Source organism: Corvus brachyrhynchos, unplaced genomic scaffold (assembly GCF_000691975.1).
Source record: "Corvus brachyrhynchos isolate BGI_N302 unplaced genomic scaffold, ASM69197v1 scaffold229, whole genome shotgun sequence".
In the NCBI taxonomy this organism is placed as follows: domain Eukaryota; kingdom Metazoa; phylum Chordata; class Aves; order Passeriformes; family Corvidae; genus Corvus; species Corvus brachyrhynchos.
The window spans coordinates 3,662,382-3,682,103 of NW_008240042.1; the positions used below are offsets into that span (position 1 = coordinate 3,662,382).

The window sequence follows — 19,722 nt, forward strand, 5'->3', positions numbered from 1 at the left end:
TGACTCTGTGAAGCAAGAGCAGTAAGAGGACCAAAAAAAAATCTGAGGATTTCATAATCTGGGTCTTCTGTTGGGAAAAAAAAGGTAAAAAGAGAGAGGAATAAGCACAACTTGTGGCTCTGGAATTCACATGGTTCCCAACTGCAAAAACATTTAACAAAGGCTTGAGAATATTCCCAAACCACCCCCATTTCCCCACCCCTGGATTCAGCATTCCAGAGCTTCAGCAAGATCAACTTTTTCGGTATCCTCCCATCTTTTTTTGTCCTGTCTGCTATTTCAACCCACAGCCAGCTATATTACTACTCTCCTAACTGGTTTTGTCCTCCTGTATTCCACAAGGACATGGGAAAACTTTATGCTCCCTCATGCATCTCACTTACAATATCCTCATAAACAACACTGCATTTAAAACCATTTTAACAAAGGATACTCATTCACTCAAGTAACACATAAACCCTTTCACTTTGAACTATGCATGCACTCAAAACAAGGGGTGGGGGGAGGAGCTGCCGAAGCAAAAGGAGAGGTTCAGACAAGGCTTCCATTACCATCTCACAGCTTTGTGCCTTATTACTGAGCCATTTGAAGGCAGGCCTAGGATAGGAAAATTTGAGTGTGTGTACACTTCACAAGTGTCAGGAGATACCATCAGTTTGGTGGGTGAGAAGGCAAAGAAAACTGGAGCAAGGGAGAACAGACGACACTTTCATGCTCTTGAGCTGCAGCGTAAGCTTGCAAAATGTAAAAGAATATTATTTTCTTTCTGAAAGAAATGGGACACTATCAGTAGGTGCCGGGCAACAATTTCCAAGTTTCAAAATAACAACAAAAACAAAACCTGCTCTCCTGGTACAGGTAAGATGTTTGGGTTTAACACCTAACAACTTCATAACTGATCAATTCTGAAGTCACAAAACCCCCACCACAAATCAAGAACGAACAAAAGGGCGAAGATGCAGAACTTACTCTCTCGGTACAATTAACACATATTTTTGGACTCTCCTCTTAGTGATCAGAATTGGCTACACCTTAAGTAAAATAGCAGACTCTTGGCCTTGCCCCCATCTGGCTAAATGGCACCTAATCATGAACAATCATCTGCAGTGTAGAAGACCCTGAAACTGTACAGCAGATTAACATAAGCCAGCAAGTTCAAGAGCAAGGCAGTCGCAAGGACACTTTAGCCTTGTGAGGCTAAATCTGAGATGTTCCGACAGTAGATTATAGTGCACTTTAGATGGTCTGCAGCTCACTATAAACTATTACAGCACAGCTGTAATTAAAGCTCTGTCATTCTTTCCACTATAAACTCTGCTTTTCATGAGTTTATAATTTAGATTGTAAAAATCTGTTCTGAGTGAAAGCTTGGCAAACTAGAGCCTGTGCATAAGAACATTTTCTTTTTCCAAGGCAGTCAGCTCCTTAAGGTTTTATGAATAACAGAAAAGTTTTCCAGCTTAACCCAAAGTAAGTTAAAGAAAAATAAGCCACATGTCACTTAAATTCCTTTGTAGTTTGAGGAGGGAAGTTTTATCTTGCCAAGTTCAATTCACAGAGAGTCCAATGTCACTTCACAATTCAAAAATGGAAAAACAATATATACAGCCAAAAGCAGAGGCTTAATACAATTTACACAGGCTTAGCTGTAACCTAGACCTGGGCTCAACTGAACTGAAAATATCCCCAGACCTACCAAAGAGAAAGCAGACTGTGTCCCCTCTGCTACACCCAACTATAACCCTGTTTCCTGTGACTCCCCCTCCAAATGGAACTGAACCCTTATTCCAAACTGCTGAACTTTTGAAGTAAGTTATTCTCCTTCTCTAATTTTTGCTCATACCTCTCAGCTATGCTGGTCAGAGGAGCAATTCCACACACACTTGACACTTGATAGTGTTGGACGTGGAAATATCTGTCTACCCACTAAGTACTTCAAAATTACATACAACAGTAACGCACAAAAAACTCAAGACTGTATTTTTCATTTCTTTGACAGATGAAACTGGCACTAGACTTTTTATGAAAGATCCCAATGGACATGTCTGGTGTAAAAAATGTAAGATGAGGAACAGTACAACATATGGAACAAAAAAAGGAAAAGTGAAAGAGGTCTTCATAGGCTAGCAGACTTTATGTATTCAGACTTGTGAATCTGCTCACTAAAGCAGAGTAGATACTTCCAGTCAGGCTTCTCAAGCCCTATAAGACATAACAGCAACTAACTCCTATGTGAAAAAGCATTCATCATCCATCTTGCTAAAATACTCCTTTAAACTGGCTCTCATTAAAAATTCACATTCACAACCAGGTTCTGGTCTAAAAGATTTTCTTTAAGTAGTTAACTGACCAAAGAAATCGAACAATGGAATGCCTAAAATATAACAGTAAAGCACACTCCCAACTTCAAGAGCGAAACACACCTTCCTTGAAAATAGAGAACTCTGAAACCCAGCTACCTGTTGAGAAAATGTCTTTACTTTTTTCCTAGCAAGTAATGACTGAGTTCAGAAGGATGGGCAGTGATTCACTGGCTATTGCCTCAATCTTCCGTGTACTTGTTTGTCACTCAGCCTCTGAGACTATTAAAGTCCAGCTCCCAGTTTACTTTGACTGCACTTTCACCCATTCCCCTTATGAATAGAGTAGTTTCACACATCTGACCTATCTCAGTTTGCAAGGCATGGGCATGTTTTGTTTTCTGCCATCTCCCAATCTGCTCGAATTAGAATGATAAACCCATTGCTCATCAATGGGTTTGGCCATGCTTTTGGTTTTGCTCTTGTGCAACACAAACCTGCACAAAGCTGCACTCCTGAACAACAAGGCTATTGAGCTTTCCCAGTGCTGGGAGTGGCCTCCTCTTAAACTTTGTCAGCTGCCTATCTCCAGCGATCCAAGTTGACTCATATACTTGAGATGGACCCTGTCGATTTCAGACTCTTAAACCAAAACCCAACCAAGCTTCCCTGTACCTCATCAGACATCCTGGTAGATAACAACAGATAGTAAACTTCTATAAACAATGGTATCTCCACAGTGCTGTTTTCATCTATGTTCATTTCTTCCCATGATAACGTAACCCTCATCAGAAGATGATAATTTGTCAGCACAAGAGAACTCCAGCTGTACAGAAATGACAGCAGCTTTTTTAACTGCCTATGCCATTTCAGTAACACTCCTCCTTTCTGGAACAAAAGGCTCACACGCACAGGAAAGGACTGGCTTCCCGTGCTAATTGCAATACAAGCATCTCCCAGGATGGCCACAAAGGGCATGGGCAGGCATTTTCAGAAATTCAGCCTTGACAAAAGGCTTTATCATCTCTTCCTAATCTGGAGGTGTTCACACCTCTGGCAGAAGAAGGAGGCCAAGGTAGGGTGTGTTTTCACAGTTACTTTTGTCACACAACAGGCAAGCTAACTCATGAGTCTTTGAGTGCACCTGAGTAAATGCCTGAGCTAGCTCTGTACATACAGCTCTTGTACAGTGTACATTAGGTAATCAAGTTATGCTTTCTGGACCAGCACATGCAAAATCCAGCTCTGCTCAGTTTCTATCCAACTGTCTCAAACTTAAAGCCCCTGAAAATCACATCACAAAACCAAACCAAGCAAAACATGCAGTTCCACTTACAGGGTTCTGCATCAAGATCATATTATAACTTTCTGCACAACAACTACAAAGACTTGTTTTCCCCCATGCATTTTTGTAATGAACTGATGGAACTTGTGGGAAGTATTCCCACTGAAGTAAAGATCTGAACATGAGGCCAAAAAAAATTTCATATTTAAGGGCTTTAGTCCAGAGCTAAACAGCACTAAAACAGAGACCTGGAGATGAAATTCTGCCTTTCCTCGGGCATAAATCCATCTCTAATAGCTGGAGATGAGAATCTTCCTTTGAGGAAAATTACTTGACAATTGGCTGTTACCAGTCTTTTTTTTTTCTAATTGTAATTGATGAGCTTGATATTGGTTGACTTAGAGAGATCAACTGTACTAAGTAAACAATCTGGACAAGCACATTTATCTTCACTGGCAACAGATGCTCTAATGACTTCACTTTATGTAAAAAAGATGAAGGAAAGATCTTGGCCATTTCAAGAGCTGCTACAAGAGAACTCAAATTTATCACAACAAGAAATCCTTGTTTGACGACCGGAATACTCAGAAAATCAAAAAGCTTCACTAACCTTCTACATTCATAGCTTCCCTCAGAAGCTGCAACTTCTTCTGTCTCTCTCTTATCCTGTCAAAGGCACTTGATATTGCTGCAGAAGCTGATGTCTCAGGCATGTGGCGTGTTTGGTCCAGTTTCTGTGGTCCGAAGACATCCAGTGCTATGCTCCCATCAGAGTATCTCGCTTCCTTGTTTCTGGCAGTAGTAGAAGTCCGTACTGTAAACGTTTCACACTGATGGCTGTGCCTGTGAGAGCCTCCAGCATGGTCCCTCTCAGCTGCCTTGTCAGTAGTGCAAAGCAAATCTGTGGAAGAAGCCCATATTTTCCGTTTGGGAGGAACATCTGTGTGAAGGTGACATTTTTTCTCAAACTCACTGGTTTTACACCTATGAGGACAGAAAGCATCTTCCTGACCCGAACTGTAATCTGCAGAAATGCCCTGGAAAAACTCTTCCTCATCTTGTGTTCCTCTAATGGACAGAAATCCCATAGACTTGCTAAGTCCTTTGTTAAGGGTGGTCTGTTGGGAGAAGTGAGCTCTGTGTCCATCAGGTGCATCAACCGCCAGTGTTTTTCCTGGAATAAGGAGACATTTCATACATGTAATTTTCTACCTAATACACAGGAGTCCAACACAAATTAGTTAAAGTATATGATGAACACATGCTTGGGCATTGGTTTTACCAAGCAAAACACTGAGAAGGCTACTTAAAGGGCTCCCTCAGTCAACAAAGACAGAATTCCAACTGCTTCATGCATGACAACCATTTTCTTTCTTTTTTTTCTAAAATACTCAAGAAAAAAAAACAACCTACTGTAATTCAGTATTAATACTAAAAACCCCCAAACTATCACATAATTGCTGAAAGTTGTTTTCTCATTAGTTTCATTTTCAAAATAGCCCGGACTATCTACTATTTAATACTACTTAATAATCAATCTGAAATCAGCCATTCCTCTCACACCCAAATACACCGCCTACAGGTTTTAATAACAAGTCCAGGTTTGTTCAACAGATTTACTGATGCCCTGCAATAGAGTCAGCAGTAAGAAAAGAATGACTGTGTACTTCGGAATTATAAAAATCCTGGATCTTTCTCTAGTGACTAATTTTAGTGACTGCAGTCTCTCCAGATAAAGAATATTCTGAAACAAAACCAACAAAGCCTCCAGGGTTAAAATGATTCTACGAGTCTGCACCCTTCATGTTTCATCCATACATGGATCCACCAATACTTAGGAAGTATCTCTTCTCACTCTCCCTTCTCGTGAAATTACTTCCAGAATAGAAGAAACTGTCAGAGGTAGAATAATATCAATGAAATATGTGGTCTCTGAAGAATATCATATCATGGTGACCAAGAAGCTTTGACCCAGGTGGAGTCATGGCCTGTGATGACTTCCTCAGAGCTAGCTCCCTCTTTATGTGATATTCCCATGTGCATTCTCTAATGAGCAGCAGCCTTGAAGATTGCATTGCAAAAGCAAGCAGTCATGAGTTCAAAGTAATCACTGTACTGTATCTACTACTCTTAAAGAATGCTACATAGTCCTGCCTGCATCGATTGAAATTAACTGCCCCACTTGCACAGCAGGCTCCCGATGATCTTTATCTAGAGTGTTATCATTCCAAACAGAATTTCACAGAATGCTTTAGGGATGTTTGGAAATGTAGTCACTAATGCTTGAAAAGCTTATGGCTTTTAAAGCTGTAAACACCTTTCAACTCTGATATTCTACTTGAAGAGGGGCTGTGCTTTTAGTTTGTAGGTTTTATTTCTGTGATATTTAGCTAGCAATCAAAACCAGCAAGACTAAAGCCAAATGCAACCAAGTAATTCCTTGCTTCCTACCACCATGCAAACATGTGATGGTAAAATGTTAGGATTTGGATTAAAGACACTAAAAAGTGTCTTGTAAGAAATCACACAGTTTCCACATGCTCTAGCCAGAAAAATAAACAAGTTTTGCCAATGAGAATGAACTAATCTTCTAAAAGATGCCTCGTTTCATATTTTACAAATATAGCTTTAATACTAAACTAAACATAATTATCTCTGTGGTCAAGTAAATATTACATTATTACCTTATTCTCAGACTATACATCATCCTAAGGCTGGTGAACTATGTATAATATTCACACACAAAAAAAGCCTTTTAAAAATAGGTGTTCATTGTGAAGTTCCCACTATCCATCTAAAGCAGCGGGATGATATCCATTCTTGCAAACTTCTTCACATTCATGTACATGCAACCAAGGACAAACATTCCTAAAAAGGATTTTAACTCAGTAATTTGTGAGATAAAAAACTAAACACTGCAGTTTGCTTTTTAAGATGGTCAGAAACGCAAATCAAAAAGAGCTCTGAGAATCCTCCCCAGTAATGAAAGCTCCAAGATAATTTTAGGCCAGAAAAAAACAGAACAGCCTCCTCTACACACTGTTTTCACTTTTTTTTTTAAATGTAAAAAATCCCAAACACCCACTTCTTTAACACTGAAAGTATTTACATGCAGGGACCTTTCTGAACAAAACAAAGGCAAACAAAGCAGAAAAATACCCAAGAGAAGCACAGAGCTGCAACTCCAATACAATACCACAGCTATACATGCAGGATTACTCAGTACAGCATCGGTCATGACTCAGAAGAACATTCCTGGTTCCAAAGATCATTTAGGTCTCTGCACACTTAAGCCTGATCCTCTTGCAGGATCACATGCAATGAAAAGAGTCACAAGGTACTTTTAGTACCTGTGGGTATCCTCACCACAGCACCCCAGAGACACAACCCTGTCTTGCTGTGTGCTGGTGGGAACAGCAGTGAAAGAACCCACCTCTCAGTCAAAAAGAGTGCTGGGGGAAAGGAGCTCCTCACCAAAGCTGTAGTTCCCATGGACTTGGATATACCAGAGGCTATTTCCTGTTTGTACAGAGGCACTGAAGACGCGAGCTCCTTTGCCTCAGCACACAAGAGATGCTCTCTATTCCCCACATCAGCCACTCACTGGGGCTCCCCTCACAAGAAAAGGTGAAGTCCACGAACACTGCCTCATGGGCAGTGACTAGCAAAGTACTCATGGCTACAGCTTTGCCACTCAACCAGCCAACTGCATTATGAGACTCCTAGGAGATGAGCTGTCCCATCAGGAAGCAGCGCAGGAGGTGTTTCACTTCCACTCCACAGCTCTAACTCAGATTCACACTGACTTAAGCAGTCAACATGAGATTTTTACATAGTAGCAAAATTAATCTACAGCTGGCTTTGGTATTCAGGCTTGAGATTGCAAAATTCTCTTGGATGTCTTCAATCTTTCCTTTATTACTCTCCCCATTCCCACTTCTGCTTTTCATCAGCCTTGCCACCTCTGCAAAACCTATCCCTCTCTACATTACATTATTTCAACAAGCTCTGCCCAAACTGACTGACAGTGCCAACATGAGCTGCTTAAAAATCATCCTCAGAGAAGGGTAAAGAAGAGATTTTGGGGCAAGGTGTGTATAACCTGGGTATCTTGAGAGGGCAAACTGAAACAAAGCAGCAATAGAGAACTTTCTGACCTGTACTTTATCCCAGCCAAAACTGCATGCTGTTTTTAGCACCAGAGTGCAGAGGCCAAGGATCAAGGGCAAGACTTCTCAATACATAAGCAACTCAACTGCAGATACCAGTAGTAAAACTGGATTAGGCAACCAGCAATCAGTCCAAGCCAATATTTCTATTTTTAATAACTTAAATCTGTCCTCATCCCTTCTTCCTTTTTTTTGAAGTACTATTATAGACTTTGTAAGTCACAGGATCAACTGTTAAGGTATTTTCACTTTTTTAATCCTGGACTTCTTCCACCACCTCAGCATTACTTGGATCAAGAGTCTTAAACGGCTTCAGGAAGTCTCTCTCAGCATAAGGCTCACGTATCCAGCTTTCAGAAAACAGTACACCTCCAAAACAGAGCAGACTGGAATAATACGCCCTTCTTTAAAACATGGATTTTCAGTTGAATGGCAGACTCAAGACCAAATTCATTAAGTCAATACATGGTTTATCCTTCAGCTTTTTTCCCCTAGCTTTTATGGTGAAATGTGTGGGAAAAGGAAGGAAAGAACTACCAGCAGAAACCTATATATAAGGAATGAACAAGTATCTAACTAATGACCAAAAAGAACCTGCATAAGGGAACTTGTACGTCTTTATAATGCACGGGTAGAGTCATGTTAGCACCTTCCTTTAAAAAAAAAAAAAAGGTTTGTATTTATAATGGAAACTCTGGAGACCTATCCCAAGTATCTTGGCTCGACTAAAGACATTAGTTATATCACCTGAGACCACACAGAGCAACTCCAGGCTTCAGTTACCCAGGTGTGTAATAGGACAGAGAAGTGCCTCCCTGTTTGTCAGTGCAGGTGATAGAACAAGCCATTAGCAATTAAGATGCTGCAGCATGTAAGCAGCTTCAAAAGGAATACTTTCCCCTTCCCCAATTACTTCTCTGTTGCACTAAACTCTCCTCCTTGCTCATCTGAAGAGTGTCTGGGTTCTTCATTTCTCGTATCGCCCTTGGGTGTTTATCCTCTACTTGATGTTACATTAGTGCAATTATTTATAATTACTGTAAATAATTCAAATGCAATTACAGCAACTGTATGATTCCAACGTATAATATACAGTGAGGGAATACATACAATAAAAACAGCAATTAATCACCAGGAGTTCACGATTAAATTCCCTTGTGGTGCTAAAATGAAACTCCAGTCTTCCACACACACCTTCAACTGGCAGATATTATATTTTCTAAATAACCATAGATCTGTTTCCTTCTTCCTTTGGTGTTTTCAGCTATGAATGCAACTATACTCTCTTTTACACCAGTGTCATTCACAGACCATCTTTCACTCACGCTGACAGTAATCTGATTGATTTTCCTCTGAGAAAGAGTTGTTGTCTAGTTCTAACTAAATCCAGTCTGTCTGCAATTACTTGCAGACAGCTTGATCAAACAGGCAATTAATCCAATATTATGTAAGTGCAAACACAGTCAGTACCATCACATACTGTATCTGTTTTTACTGCTTAAACTCAGCTCAGTTTTCTTTAAAATCTTTCTGCCTGCCCCTTCCTTTTGTTTGCACAAAACTGAACACCTTTTTCAACTGTTATGGATTGTTATGTTATTCAACTTGTGGATGTATGTACATGCACACATATGGGAGTGTCACTTCCAGATTGGAAGGTCTCAAGAGAGGAAATTATTATACAGGAGTTTAAAAAACATCTCCCACGCCATCTTTGTGTGGAAAACAAAGCAACAGAAGAAACCTCTTTCTCCCAAGACAATGCGGTTAGTTTCTAAAATATGAGTGGGTAGCTGATGGAGGAGTTGGGTTTGCAATCCCTTTGGGGCAGGCTAAAAGCCAAACAGAAGACAACACAGCCAGATGTGGCCTGTGGGTTGACTGCTAGGAAAGGCACCCCCTCTTTTCTTTTACTTTCTAAATTGTTGAGAAAAATCCAAGTTTCAGCCAGAAGTACTCCTAAACAATGCATTCTCTGTGAAGGAAGAAATGAACTGGACACGGGGACTGTTGAAAGCACTATATGTAATGGCCAAGTTATAAATCCTGTATAGCAATTTGCATTCTGCGTTGGACTGACAGCTCTTCTATCAAAAACCACCAAGCAGCTCCAAAAACCAGGCGTCTTGTTCAGAACAGTGGTAGTGAGCCTTGCCAAGCAGCACTTCATATTTCATAAACGCAACATTTTACCTTTTCCCTTCCTCAGCATCTCTGCAAGACAGAGAGACAAAACTCTTTCCCACTCAGCTGTATGGGCCAATTCTTTTTTTGGTACATTTCTCAACAAAGTAGGCAAAAGTTCCACCTAGCTACTCTCTTCCTGGTTTTCTGTGTATCCCAGGAGAAGCTCAGTGATACAGCTGCTTTTTTGCACAGAGACAGCGTTTGGCATCTCTGGATTGGTGTCCTCACTGATCTTTGTCTCTGCTCTTGTTTTGTCTTCAGAGTTCTGAGTTTGTCCTCAGCACCACTGTGGCAGCATTTCCAATAGTGCCAGGCTGGAAGCTCCCTACACCTGGAGAAACTATATCTAAATTTAAAAGATCTTACCAGTGCCAACCACCAGTACTGTTAGATGCAAACAGAAACACTTATTGGAAGAAAACAGGCATGGTTTTTGTAGTGAAAAATAATACTTTTTTTTTTTCTTTCAACAACAAACTTTCATCTGGCTTTCATTTGGTTTTGCTGAACTCTGGAAGTTATTCTCCACCTACTCAGTTCTTTTTTCTAGAACTGAGGAGCCAGGGGAAATAAAAAATAAAATAATTTAAAAAGGACTATATTTAGTATATTTACAGATGACAGATTTTCAAGTCAATGGAAGTAAGTTTGTGCTGCAGTTTTTGATAATTTAAGTCTGTGTGTTTGGATTTATCACGATAATGTTTAAGCTACTTCAGTTCACACACGGAGGTCATCACTACAAACCATTTCTTTATAGACTAAAAGTTGTGTTTTCACCCAGATCATAACTAAAACATAATCCACAGTCAACTTCCCTGGATCAAAAGAAAAAAGGGTACATTTTCATTTATTTGAGAGGTTTTTGTTGACCTTTTTGTTTTGTTTTTATGGAGAGTGGTAATTAAAGGCTAGAATATCTTGTTAAAATTAAAAGCAGCTTCACTTAGCCTGAGCATTTTTCATTCAGTTTCCAACACCTACCATTTTTGTTACACCTGATAGTGCATGCAGTGTAATTGAACAGATCAACATCCACAATTTTGATCAGTATTTCCAAATACTTCCTATTGTGTACAGTTAAGGTGAATCTAAATGATCTTTTAAATTCATTTCAAGCCTGCATTCATGTGACACATATTTTTGGCAGAGACAAAGGTCAGAATACAACTGTAACATTATAATATACAAGTTGGACTTGTGACAGTCTACCACATCGTAAAAGTCAAGTTAAAATCAGGGATCCTCATGGTAGGAAAGCCAAGACACCTGTTAGCTGCATCTCTTTAGAAGATGAAACATCTCTGGCAAAGGTCTGTCCTTGGTGTTCGTGGATCATCAACATAAACTGGAACTTTGCAAATAAACACACAAGGTGCAGGATTTCAGGTATTAGATGTCTGGGAAGCAGGTTTCCAGGCAAGTACAAGTTAGGGAGATTCCAACTGAGCACTAAATAGCCTACACATCCTTTTCAAGAATAGTTTGTGGCAAAGAGTAACATAGTGAATTAATTCTTGCTTTATATTTGGAAGAGTCTGACAGTTACCTAATCTTTTGTCACACCAAAAGAATTTTATGAAGCCAATCAAGTAACTTTCACATATAATTGTTGATGTAAAAACTCTTTTAAGGTCTAAAGTGTTTTAGCTACAAAAATTAAGTAACTCATTGTTTCAGATGACTCATGACAGGTCTTATTGCTTTTATTTCTGCTGGCTAAGTCAGTTCCTAAACACTGTGTTCTGAGTATGACTTGACTAAAAGCAAACATTCTGTAATATTAATTTACAATAAATTACTTCTGCAGCCAGCCCTGCTGTAAAACTCATTCACCAAGATAACCACAGAAAGTGAGTCACGGAAGAGACAAAAAATAAATTTATCTGGGGAGAATATTACACAAAGCTGTTCATTAATTTAATAATCTTCCAGACATAAAGATGGAAATGAATAGCTGAAAATATCAAAGCTAGCTACATAAGGAGAGCAAAATATTTGATTTAAACATGTGAAGTGGAAAAATTTCAAAACATTTATCCTAAGTCAACAATAAAGTCCCAGCAATCATAACTGTGGATTAACATGGTATGGAAAACTGATCCTAATGAAAATGAAATTCAAATAAAGGAAAAATCATAGCATTTTTCAAAGACTGAAAATATCTATGGTATTAGTTGGCTACTCTCCAATTAGAAGCACATCTCTCTTACTGAACCATTTCTATATTCATGACCTGAGCACGATTTAACAGCTAGCTTTAGTTACATGCTCCAAGTAAATTTCCGATACTCTGAAGTTCACAATAAATGCCATACCCCTATGCTGTTTTTTTCTCCGTATGACAGCTGTTCTATTAATCATGAATTCTAAGATTCTCACAACAACTCAACAGAACTTCATCTCAGTGAGTATCAGACAAGTCTTCTGTCCTTTCCAGCAAAGAGTTTAGATCACTGTATTTACTTGACTTATAATACACTGGGGAAGTGGCTAGTAAAGTTATACACATCCTTATGTGCACCATCTCGCCCCCTCCAATCATCCCAGTGCTAAACTTGACCCAAAACATGTTCTCAGAGGCAGTTAAACCCAAGAAAAGGGTAAAAGATGACTCAAAGAACTTCTCACTCATTAGAAAGACGCACTCAAAAATCATAATCCTGTCTAGTAGCTTCCTGACCTTCTAAATGTTTGCCATCTTGCAACAAGACTAAGAGTCATTTATTCCAGCTACACACAGCAAAAGGACTATGTGCACTCCTGAGCTGTTTTGATTTTGTCGGCTTTTTTTTTTTACTGTAACATTTTTCTTAAACCTTCATCTGGCCTTCTACTTGTGGCTCCTCAATGTATGAGATTATCAACCAGTATAATCAGCCCTGCATTCTATAGCTCACTTTAGCAGAAATTTAAAGCTGTGCCCCCAGGGCAGCTGATCTGTGCTGTTACTGACAGAATTTGCACCAGCAAACCAACACACCACTGCAGGAAAAGAAATAACAAGCACTGAACTGCCCTGAATTAAACACAAGCTGTCTCCCACCAATATCAGACGCCCAGTTTCACTGGGCCCTCACTTACTTCCAAACACATGACTCAGTGTACTTAACATCAGTGTAAAATCAGAACTGAAAACAGCTAGAGCTGGTTTGGTTATTTGAGGGGTTCTGTTTTGTAGTTTACAATTCCCTGAGGTCTCAGCAAAGTGGAGATAAAGCAATGTATCTAAGATTGAAATAAAGAGAAGATGGTGCTATTAAGGCATACTAAGAAAAGTGACTGATAACAGAAGTAGAATTGGGAAAGGTTTGGGAGAAGCTAAGAGGGTTGTAAAACTTCTAAGGAAAAGGAGAAAAATGAGTTCCACAGATGTGATACAGAGAAACTGGAAATGGTTGAGTGGAAGCAGGTCAGGCAAAACATTAAACAAAGGAATAAGTGATGTCAATTTATCTTTTTTTATGAAAATAAAGACTCAAATACAAGAACATATGAAAAATATTTTCTGCTTCTAGGGATAGGGGGAAGACAGAATTGTAATACCAAAATACCATCAACCCCACAAGGTAAATGAAAAGCAATTTTTGCTCGTTGACAGTTCATCTTGAAAAGAATAGAAAAAGTCAAGTATTCAAGAGCATCTCATTAGTAACTTGTACCTTTCAGACCAGGCTTGCAATGATGCAGACAATATAATGTTTGCACTGGAACAGTGATGCACAAACATTTCTTCCCTGGGGTGTCACACATTATCTGTAACACTCTACACATGCAAGCACTTTCAATGAGCTTCACAGGAACAGGTGTTAAGGGACGAGGGCTATTCAGCCAACTTTATAGTCTGGGGGTTATCAGTACCTCTCATTCCACAAATATTATTTGAGTAAAGATTCTGTTAAATTAGAACTCTTCAGATAATATGAAGTTACCTAACAAGAGAAACCCTTCAGAAGGTCATTTTGACCAAGGCGGCTTAAAACTCTCTGTTGGACTTACTGGTTGATAGCAGCTGAGCCAAGTGGACTTGGTCTCCAGGAATAAGAGGAAAAAACATTCTAGCCACAACATTTTTTTCAAGTTAGAGAATACAGTAAAAAAACAGCAATTGGATCATCTAGTCTACTTCCTTTGAGTTAAAGAGAGAGTCCTCAGAGAAAGTTTCAGACATTACATGTGCTGACCCAGAAAGCCATGAAGATATTGGCTGGAGCTACTACAGCAATCTTCAAAATTTAGTAGATCCTAAAACCAAAGCTTTTTTATTAAGATATAATGAAGACACTGGGGACAAGCATTACTTCAGGAGAAAGAAAAATCTGCTAAAAAGCTTAAACAAAGTTGTGGGTAGGAAAACAAATGGACAAAGAAACAAACTCCTTAAACCACAAACATTTTAAAGAAGTTAAAGATTTTCTAAGAAAATGAATAACAAAACAGCAAAAGACTGGTCAGTTGTATCAGAGAACATGAAAACTAGAAACAACATAGAAAAGAATAATCAGAATTTGCTAATGCAATGAGAACAGACTTTAAAGACAACCCTGCTACGTCTCCAAAACTTTACAAATACTTTGATCGTTACTAAAACACAGTTAAATATGATTATGGAATAAAAAGAAGAATAGATTATGGAAAGAGGGTATAGAAATGAAAAGCTTGAGGTAGTAAGGCATTCTGCTTAAATAAAGTTCTTGAAAAAATATGGAATAGGGTAGTACTGGCAAAAGAACAAAAGTATATAAAGAAACTGTTTATTGGACAACACTGGAGACAGGGAAGCATAGGGTTAAAGAAAACACAAATTAACAACCAGAATAGTAAGGTTCTGGTTCAAACTTTAAAATTGCTGGGAACCAGGAAAAGAATTTATTTTGAGAAAGTGCTTAAAAAATTCAGAAAAGGCAGACATTACAAGGTTTACAAACCCAGTCAACTAGATTGATCCAGTCCCAAATCCTGTATTTCTAAAAGATCTCCCTATTGCTACAGAAATATTCTGGAAAAGAAGAAGAAGAAAAAAAAACAGTAAGAAAACAAAACCCCTGAGAAAGCAGTCAGAACAGTGAATTTGTGCCAGAAAATGAAGAAACAGCTTGTACCAGAAACTGTTCCTGAACACATAGTGCCGTACTGGAAGGGCTGACAACCACTGCCATAAGTGTTTTATATCAAGCAGTAGCCTAATCTAGCCCCATCTCAAAGAAAAAAAAAAAAGAAAAAGAATCAATAAAGGAAGACCACCAATCCTTTGCCAGACTTGTACCTAACTTTTGCAGTTTGTATTGTCACTGACAGCTCCATGGGTTATTTCAGCTCCTGCAATTCCCTGCACTCTTGCTTGACACAAAACTAAAGAACTGAGGAGCAACTCAAGCACATAAGCAACGTATCTTTGTTGCAATGACTTACACTGGTCCAAGCTGATGCCTTATAAAAGGCTCCACCTCAGCTCCACAATTCTTTCAGAAAAATCAGAGACCAGCCTTTTGGAAGAATATATCCTCTCGTCTGAAAAGCCTAGCACAGAGCTGATGCTGCCAATGACCTTAAACAACAACATCTATGACCTTAAACAACAAAAAATCACGGCAAACATCAGCATTCAACCTACATCACTTTATCCTTTTTCCTCCACAGTGGCAATAGCAACTGTCTGTCTCCTCCCTGGTCTCCCAGTTTCCTCTTTCCTTACTTCCCTGAAGTAAAGTACAGCCCTGCCTGGCCTCCATATCTACCTCACACTGTCAAAGCATAGCAGAACTGTGATGGAACATATATCACTTCTCTTCAGAAAAAAAGAAAAGGCAGCAAAAAAAGCTTTGTGTGCAGGGAAAAGAGTCCAGGGCTGCCCTGGAAGCAGGGAGAGATGTTTTGTGCAATTAGAGTTAAGATGAGAGAGCAGAGTCCACAGGAAAGAGGGAACAAGGAAAAGCTGCTTCCTGCTCCTCTGGCTGACCAACTTTCAGCACCTCCTTTCTCCAGAAACAAAGTATTTGGCCAAGAACCTTTAAAACCTGTTCCTACCATAAGGACTGAACCAAAAGAAGATAAATATTTTCTTGAAACCATTATTCTCCTGTCACCATCATCAACATTTAGCTAGACACTGAACCATCAGAGAATTCTGTGAATGTAAGCAAGTCCTCCTCTATTTGATTTCTTTGCTTGCAAAATCTACCCAAACTTGGTCTTCCACAGGGCTGCAATGAAGCACTTACCTGTGGGAAGCCCTTTTCCCCTCAGCCTCTCCCGAATAGCCTGGCTCCTGTCTGGCTGCAATTTTCTATCTCCATTACAAGACAGCTGATCCATCTGCAAAAAAAGGCAGCAACATAAAGTCAAAATGTTGGAAGAGCTCATATTAGTATGAAACAAGCATTGTTTTTATGTAAATGCATGATATTAGTCAGTGCCAAACAGTTAAGTGCAGCACAGGCATTCAAACTTTTTAATAAAAAACTGATTAATCAGTGAGAATATCCCCTAGAATTATCCATGTTTGAATAGTCTGTGCATTATTTTACAACACATTTGGTCTACCTTTTTAACACTAAGAATAAATTAAGTTCACAAGCATGTAACTTAAACACGTTCCACCCCTACAGCAAACTGAAGGAACAACAACACTCAAAAACCATCTTCCATGATTACAATGTGACTAGAACTTGCCTAGTTCTACTGATGAGTTTTCTGTATAGCAGGAAGAACTGTCTTGTACCCTCACAGGACTTACTGCACATGTCAAATCACATGCAGGCATTTGTGAGGAGTTTCTGTTGCCCCTCAGGCACATTCCTTTCATGTGTCAGGCTTAACTACTCCCACTAACTCTTCACTCAACCTTTTTCTTTTAAAATCACTACTTCCCTAGGAAAAACTTCCACATGTATAATCATTCAAAGAAGAGTTTATTTGCTACAATGAAACATTTTTAGTGAGATCTTTTGATATAGTGGGAGCATAACCTGGACAGCAGCTTAGCTGAGAGGAGGGAAGGTGAAATCAAACAGACTTCACAGTTAAAATACAACTCAGTTAACATTAAACAGACTGAATCAGCCTTGGGCTATATTGCCCTTTACAAGGCATATTAACATGGCAAATGAAAACATTCAAATGGGACCTCTCAGCTATGCTTCAGACACCACCAAATGACCAGTTACAGAGATAAGACCACTTGAGCCTTTGATAAGGCCCATCAAGATTAGAGGCATGCCAACCTTGGAATAGTAAGTTGTACTCTGCCTCTAAAAAACCAAAATTTATACATTTTTCTTGTTAACTGAAAAAATTCTAGCACACATACAGAGCACTGAACATTAAAACCAGCAGGGATGGCTGGCTAAGGTGCACAAAAACCTGGCAGCACAGCTATGCTGTCACTGTTCTGTCAACTCTTGGTTTTTTTCTTGTCTTCTTGCAAAGCCAGTGCAGTGACATGTTCAGAATTGAAAAGGTTACTGGCAGGGGAAATGAGCAAAGCTTCAGCAGTGGATAACTGCTAGTCCCACTCCTTCATTAACAACATGGACAGGAAATGTGAGCCCACTTGCTGGATTCAGGTCTCCACTGGATTTCAGTACAAGCATTTGGGAGCACTGTCACTGTCTTTGGCAGGATGGTCTGGATCAGTCTGCCGCACTAACCCCAGACTCCCTGAAAGCTTGCTGACAAGAACAAGAGGAGGGAAAGAAGAAAATGTGCTAAGCTGAAATGACCATCAACAACTTGGAGAATAATGACTCACTTTCCAGAGTGGCTGTTTCTATAGCTTGTGGCCTGATTTAAAATTGGATCTTTATTTTAGCACTGATGAAGGCCCTGTAGCCCTTTATTCCACTGAACCACAGACTAATTCCACTTGGCAACTACACAAGACTTCAGACACTACAGTAAGGAGCACTGGACTGACAGACATACCTCACACACTAGACAATGCTTCATGGAGCTCAGGCTCAGCACTGTTTCTGGAGGCTTGGCATAATCAGCTGCTGTCAAATATTAGACAAATGCAGGGAACTCTCGCTTTCTGCAAGCATTTCCAAACCAGATATATGAAGAAACTATCTAACAATTAGATCATAACTTTTTTTTTATAAAGAAAAGGAAGCATCAGCAAATTAAACATTTTTCATGCCATGTCAGTGCTGCCTCTCTAGACACCAATTTTTACATGGACCTGCTGGGGTGACTCCAGAGGAGGGACATCAAGTTGATTAGAGGGCTGGAGCACCTCTCCTATGAGGAAAGGCTGAGAGAATTGGGGTTGTTCAGGCTGGAGAAGAAAAGGCTTAGGGGTGACCTAACTGTGACCTTCCAGTACCTGAAGGGAGCCTACAAGAAAGATCGAAAGAAACTATTTACAAGAACACGTAGTGACAGGACAAAGGAAAATGGCTTCAAACTGAGAGTGGATTTAGATTAGCTATTAGGAAGAAGTTCTTTACTGTGAGGGTGGTGAGGCACTGGCACAGGTTCCCCAGAGACGTTAAGGATGCCCTTTCCCTGGAAGTGTTCAAGGCCAGGCTGGATGGAGCTCTGAGCAACCTGTTCTTGCAAAAGGTATCCCTGACCATGGCAGGGAGGTTGGATCTAGCTTTAAGGTCCCTTTTAACCCAAACCATTCTACGGTTCTATGACAATTTACGGTCTTCATTTATTTACTTAAAATTATTTAACTACTCTGAAGTTATGCTGTAATGGTTTAGGTGAAGAGAGACGTTGCCCATCAGGAATAGTAACTTTGTGAGATGAGTTCACATAACTTCTTTCACTTCTAAAAACAGTTTGGTCATTATTACTCAATAAAATCATCCACAATTCTCATATTCAAGAGCTGAGCAGAAGTGCAAGAGAATTGGCACACTGCCTAATCAGTCCTTCTTTCTGTTAATAAGCAACTCCCAAAAAAGTCAAGCATAAATTCAAGATAAAGTAAACTCACAGCAATAATTTCTGAAGCATTTCAAGTAGCAACAAGTCTAAGGCTTGCCCTACAGTTCATTACCTTGTTCTTCTGTTTCTTCCTACCTTTTTTTTAATGAAGACAGTTCACAAAATGACCTCCTCAGAAACTCATGAATGCATGTTCCAGGAGGAATTGTCAAGAGGACAGACTGCTACATGGGGAGAGAAGCAGTTCTCTCCTTTCAACACTCACCCTTGTCAAAATTGCAACATATCAAAACAAGAGGAAGAATGACTGCAGAGTGACTGTGAATTAGCACTTTTGCTCTTTTCCTGCTCACCTTTACTATTTCCTCAAACGCTGACACAGACTTACCCCAGACAGGCTTCCCAGAACAAGTCTGACCAGCTGCTTCACATATGAAAAAGAAGGGGCACAGTTGCTGTTCCTTATGTGGGCACTGCAGGCATCCAGAACAGTCCGTACAGACACACGGGCATAAATGACATCCTCACACATGCCCAGCAGTATGCTGTTGAGATGGTCTCCAAGCTTGATAGGCTAGTGACAAACAAGGACAGGGGACACAGGAGAATCAGTTTTAGCAGTGACTTGGGGAACACTCAGAAACAAAAGACATTCAATAATGTACAGTACCTATTCATGAGACTTATTGCCTACATTATGTGAGTGCCAATTTGGAAGTCACCACCTAGGTGGTGGAAAACATAGTGGCTGTAGAACAGGAGACAGGCATTTAGCCTCTGGATTCAACTCCTCTACAGCAATCTGGCCTAAACAAGCTGCCTGATCTGTAAGGTCAGGACACCAATGCTTTCCTTTCTCAAATGCTTAATGAAAAAGTAAAAA

The 19,722-nt window shown here is 39.6% G+C and overlaps 1 protein-coding gene across 4 annotated transcripts in view; it reads right to left on the minus strand.

The window, feature by feature from the left end:
• The window catches only part of PTPN13 (protein tyrosine phosphatase, non-receptor type 13), an 87,133-nt gene that overhangs the window by 53,411 nt on the left and 14,000 nt on the right, over nucleotides 1-19,722 (minus strand). For 3 of the 4 annotated variants that reach the window (XM_017744183.1, XM_017744181.1, XM_017744180.1), the window contains exons 4-6: nucleotides 19,228-19,413; nucleotides 16,163-16,256; nucleotides 4,196-4,759 (exon numbers count right to left, since the gene is read on the minus strand). In XM_017744183.1, the coding sequence (XP_017599672.1) occupies nucleotides 4,196-4,759; nucleotides 16,163-16,256; nucleotides 19,228-19,413 (844 nt within the window). The remainder of the gene's footprint in view (nucleotides 1-4,195; nucleotides 4,760-16,162; nucleotides 16,257-19,227; nucleotides 19,414-19,722) is intronic. The other variant, XM_017744184.1, reaches the window with a different exon arrangement.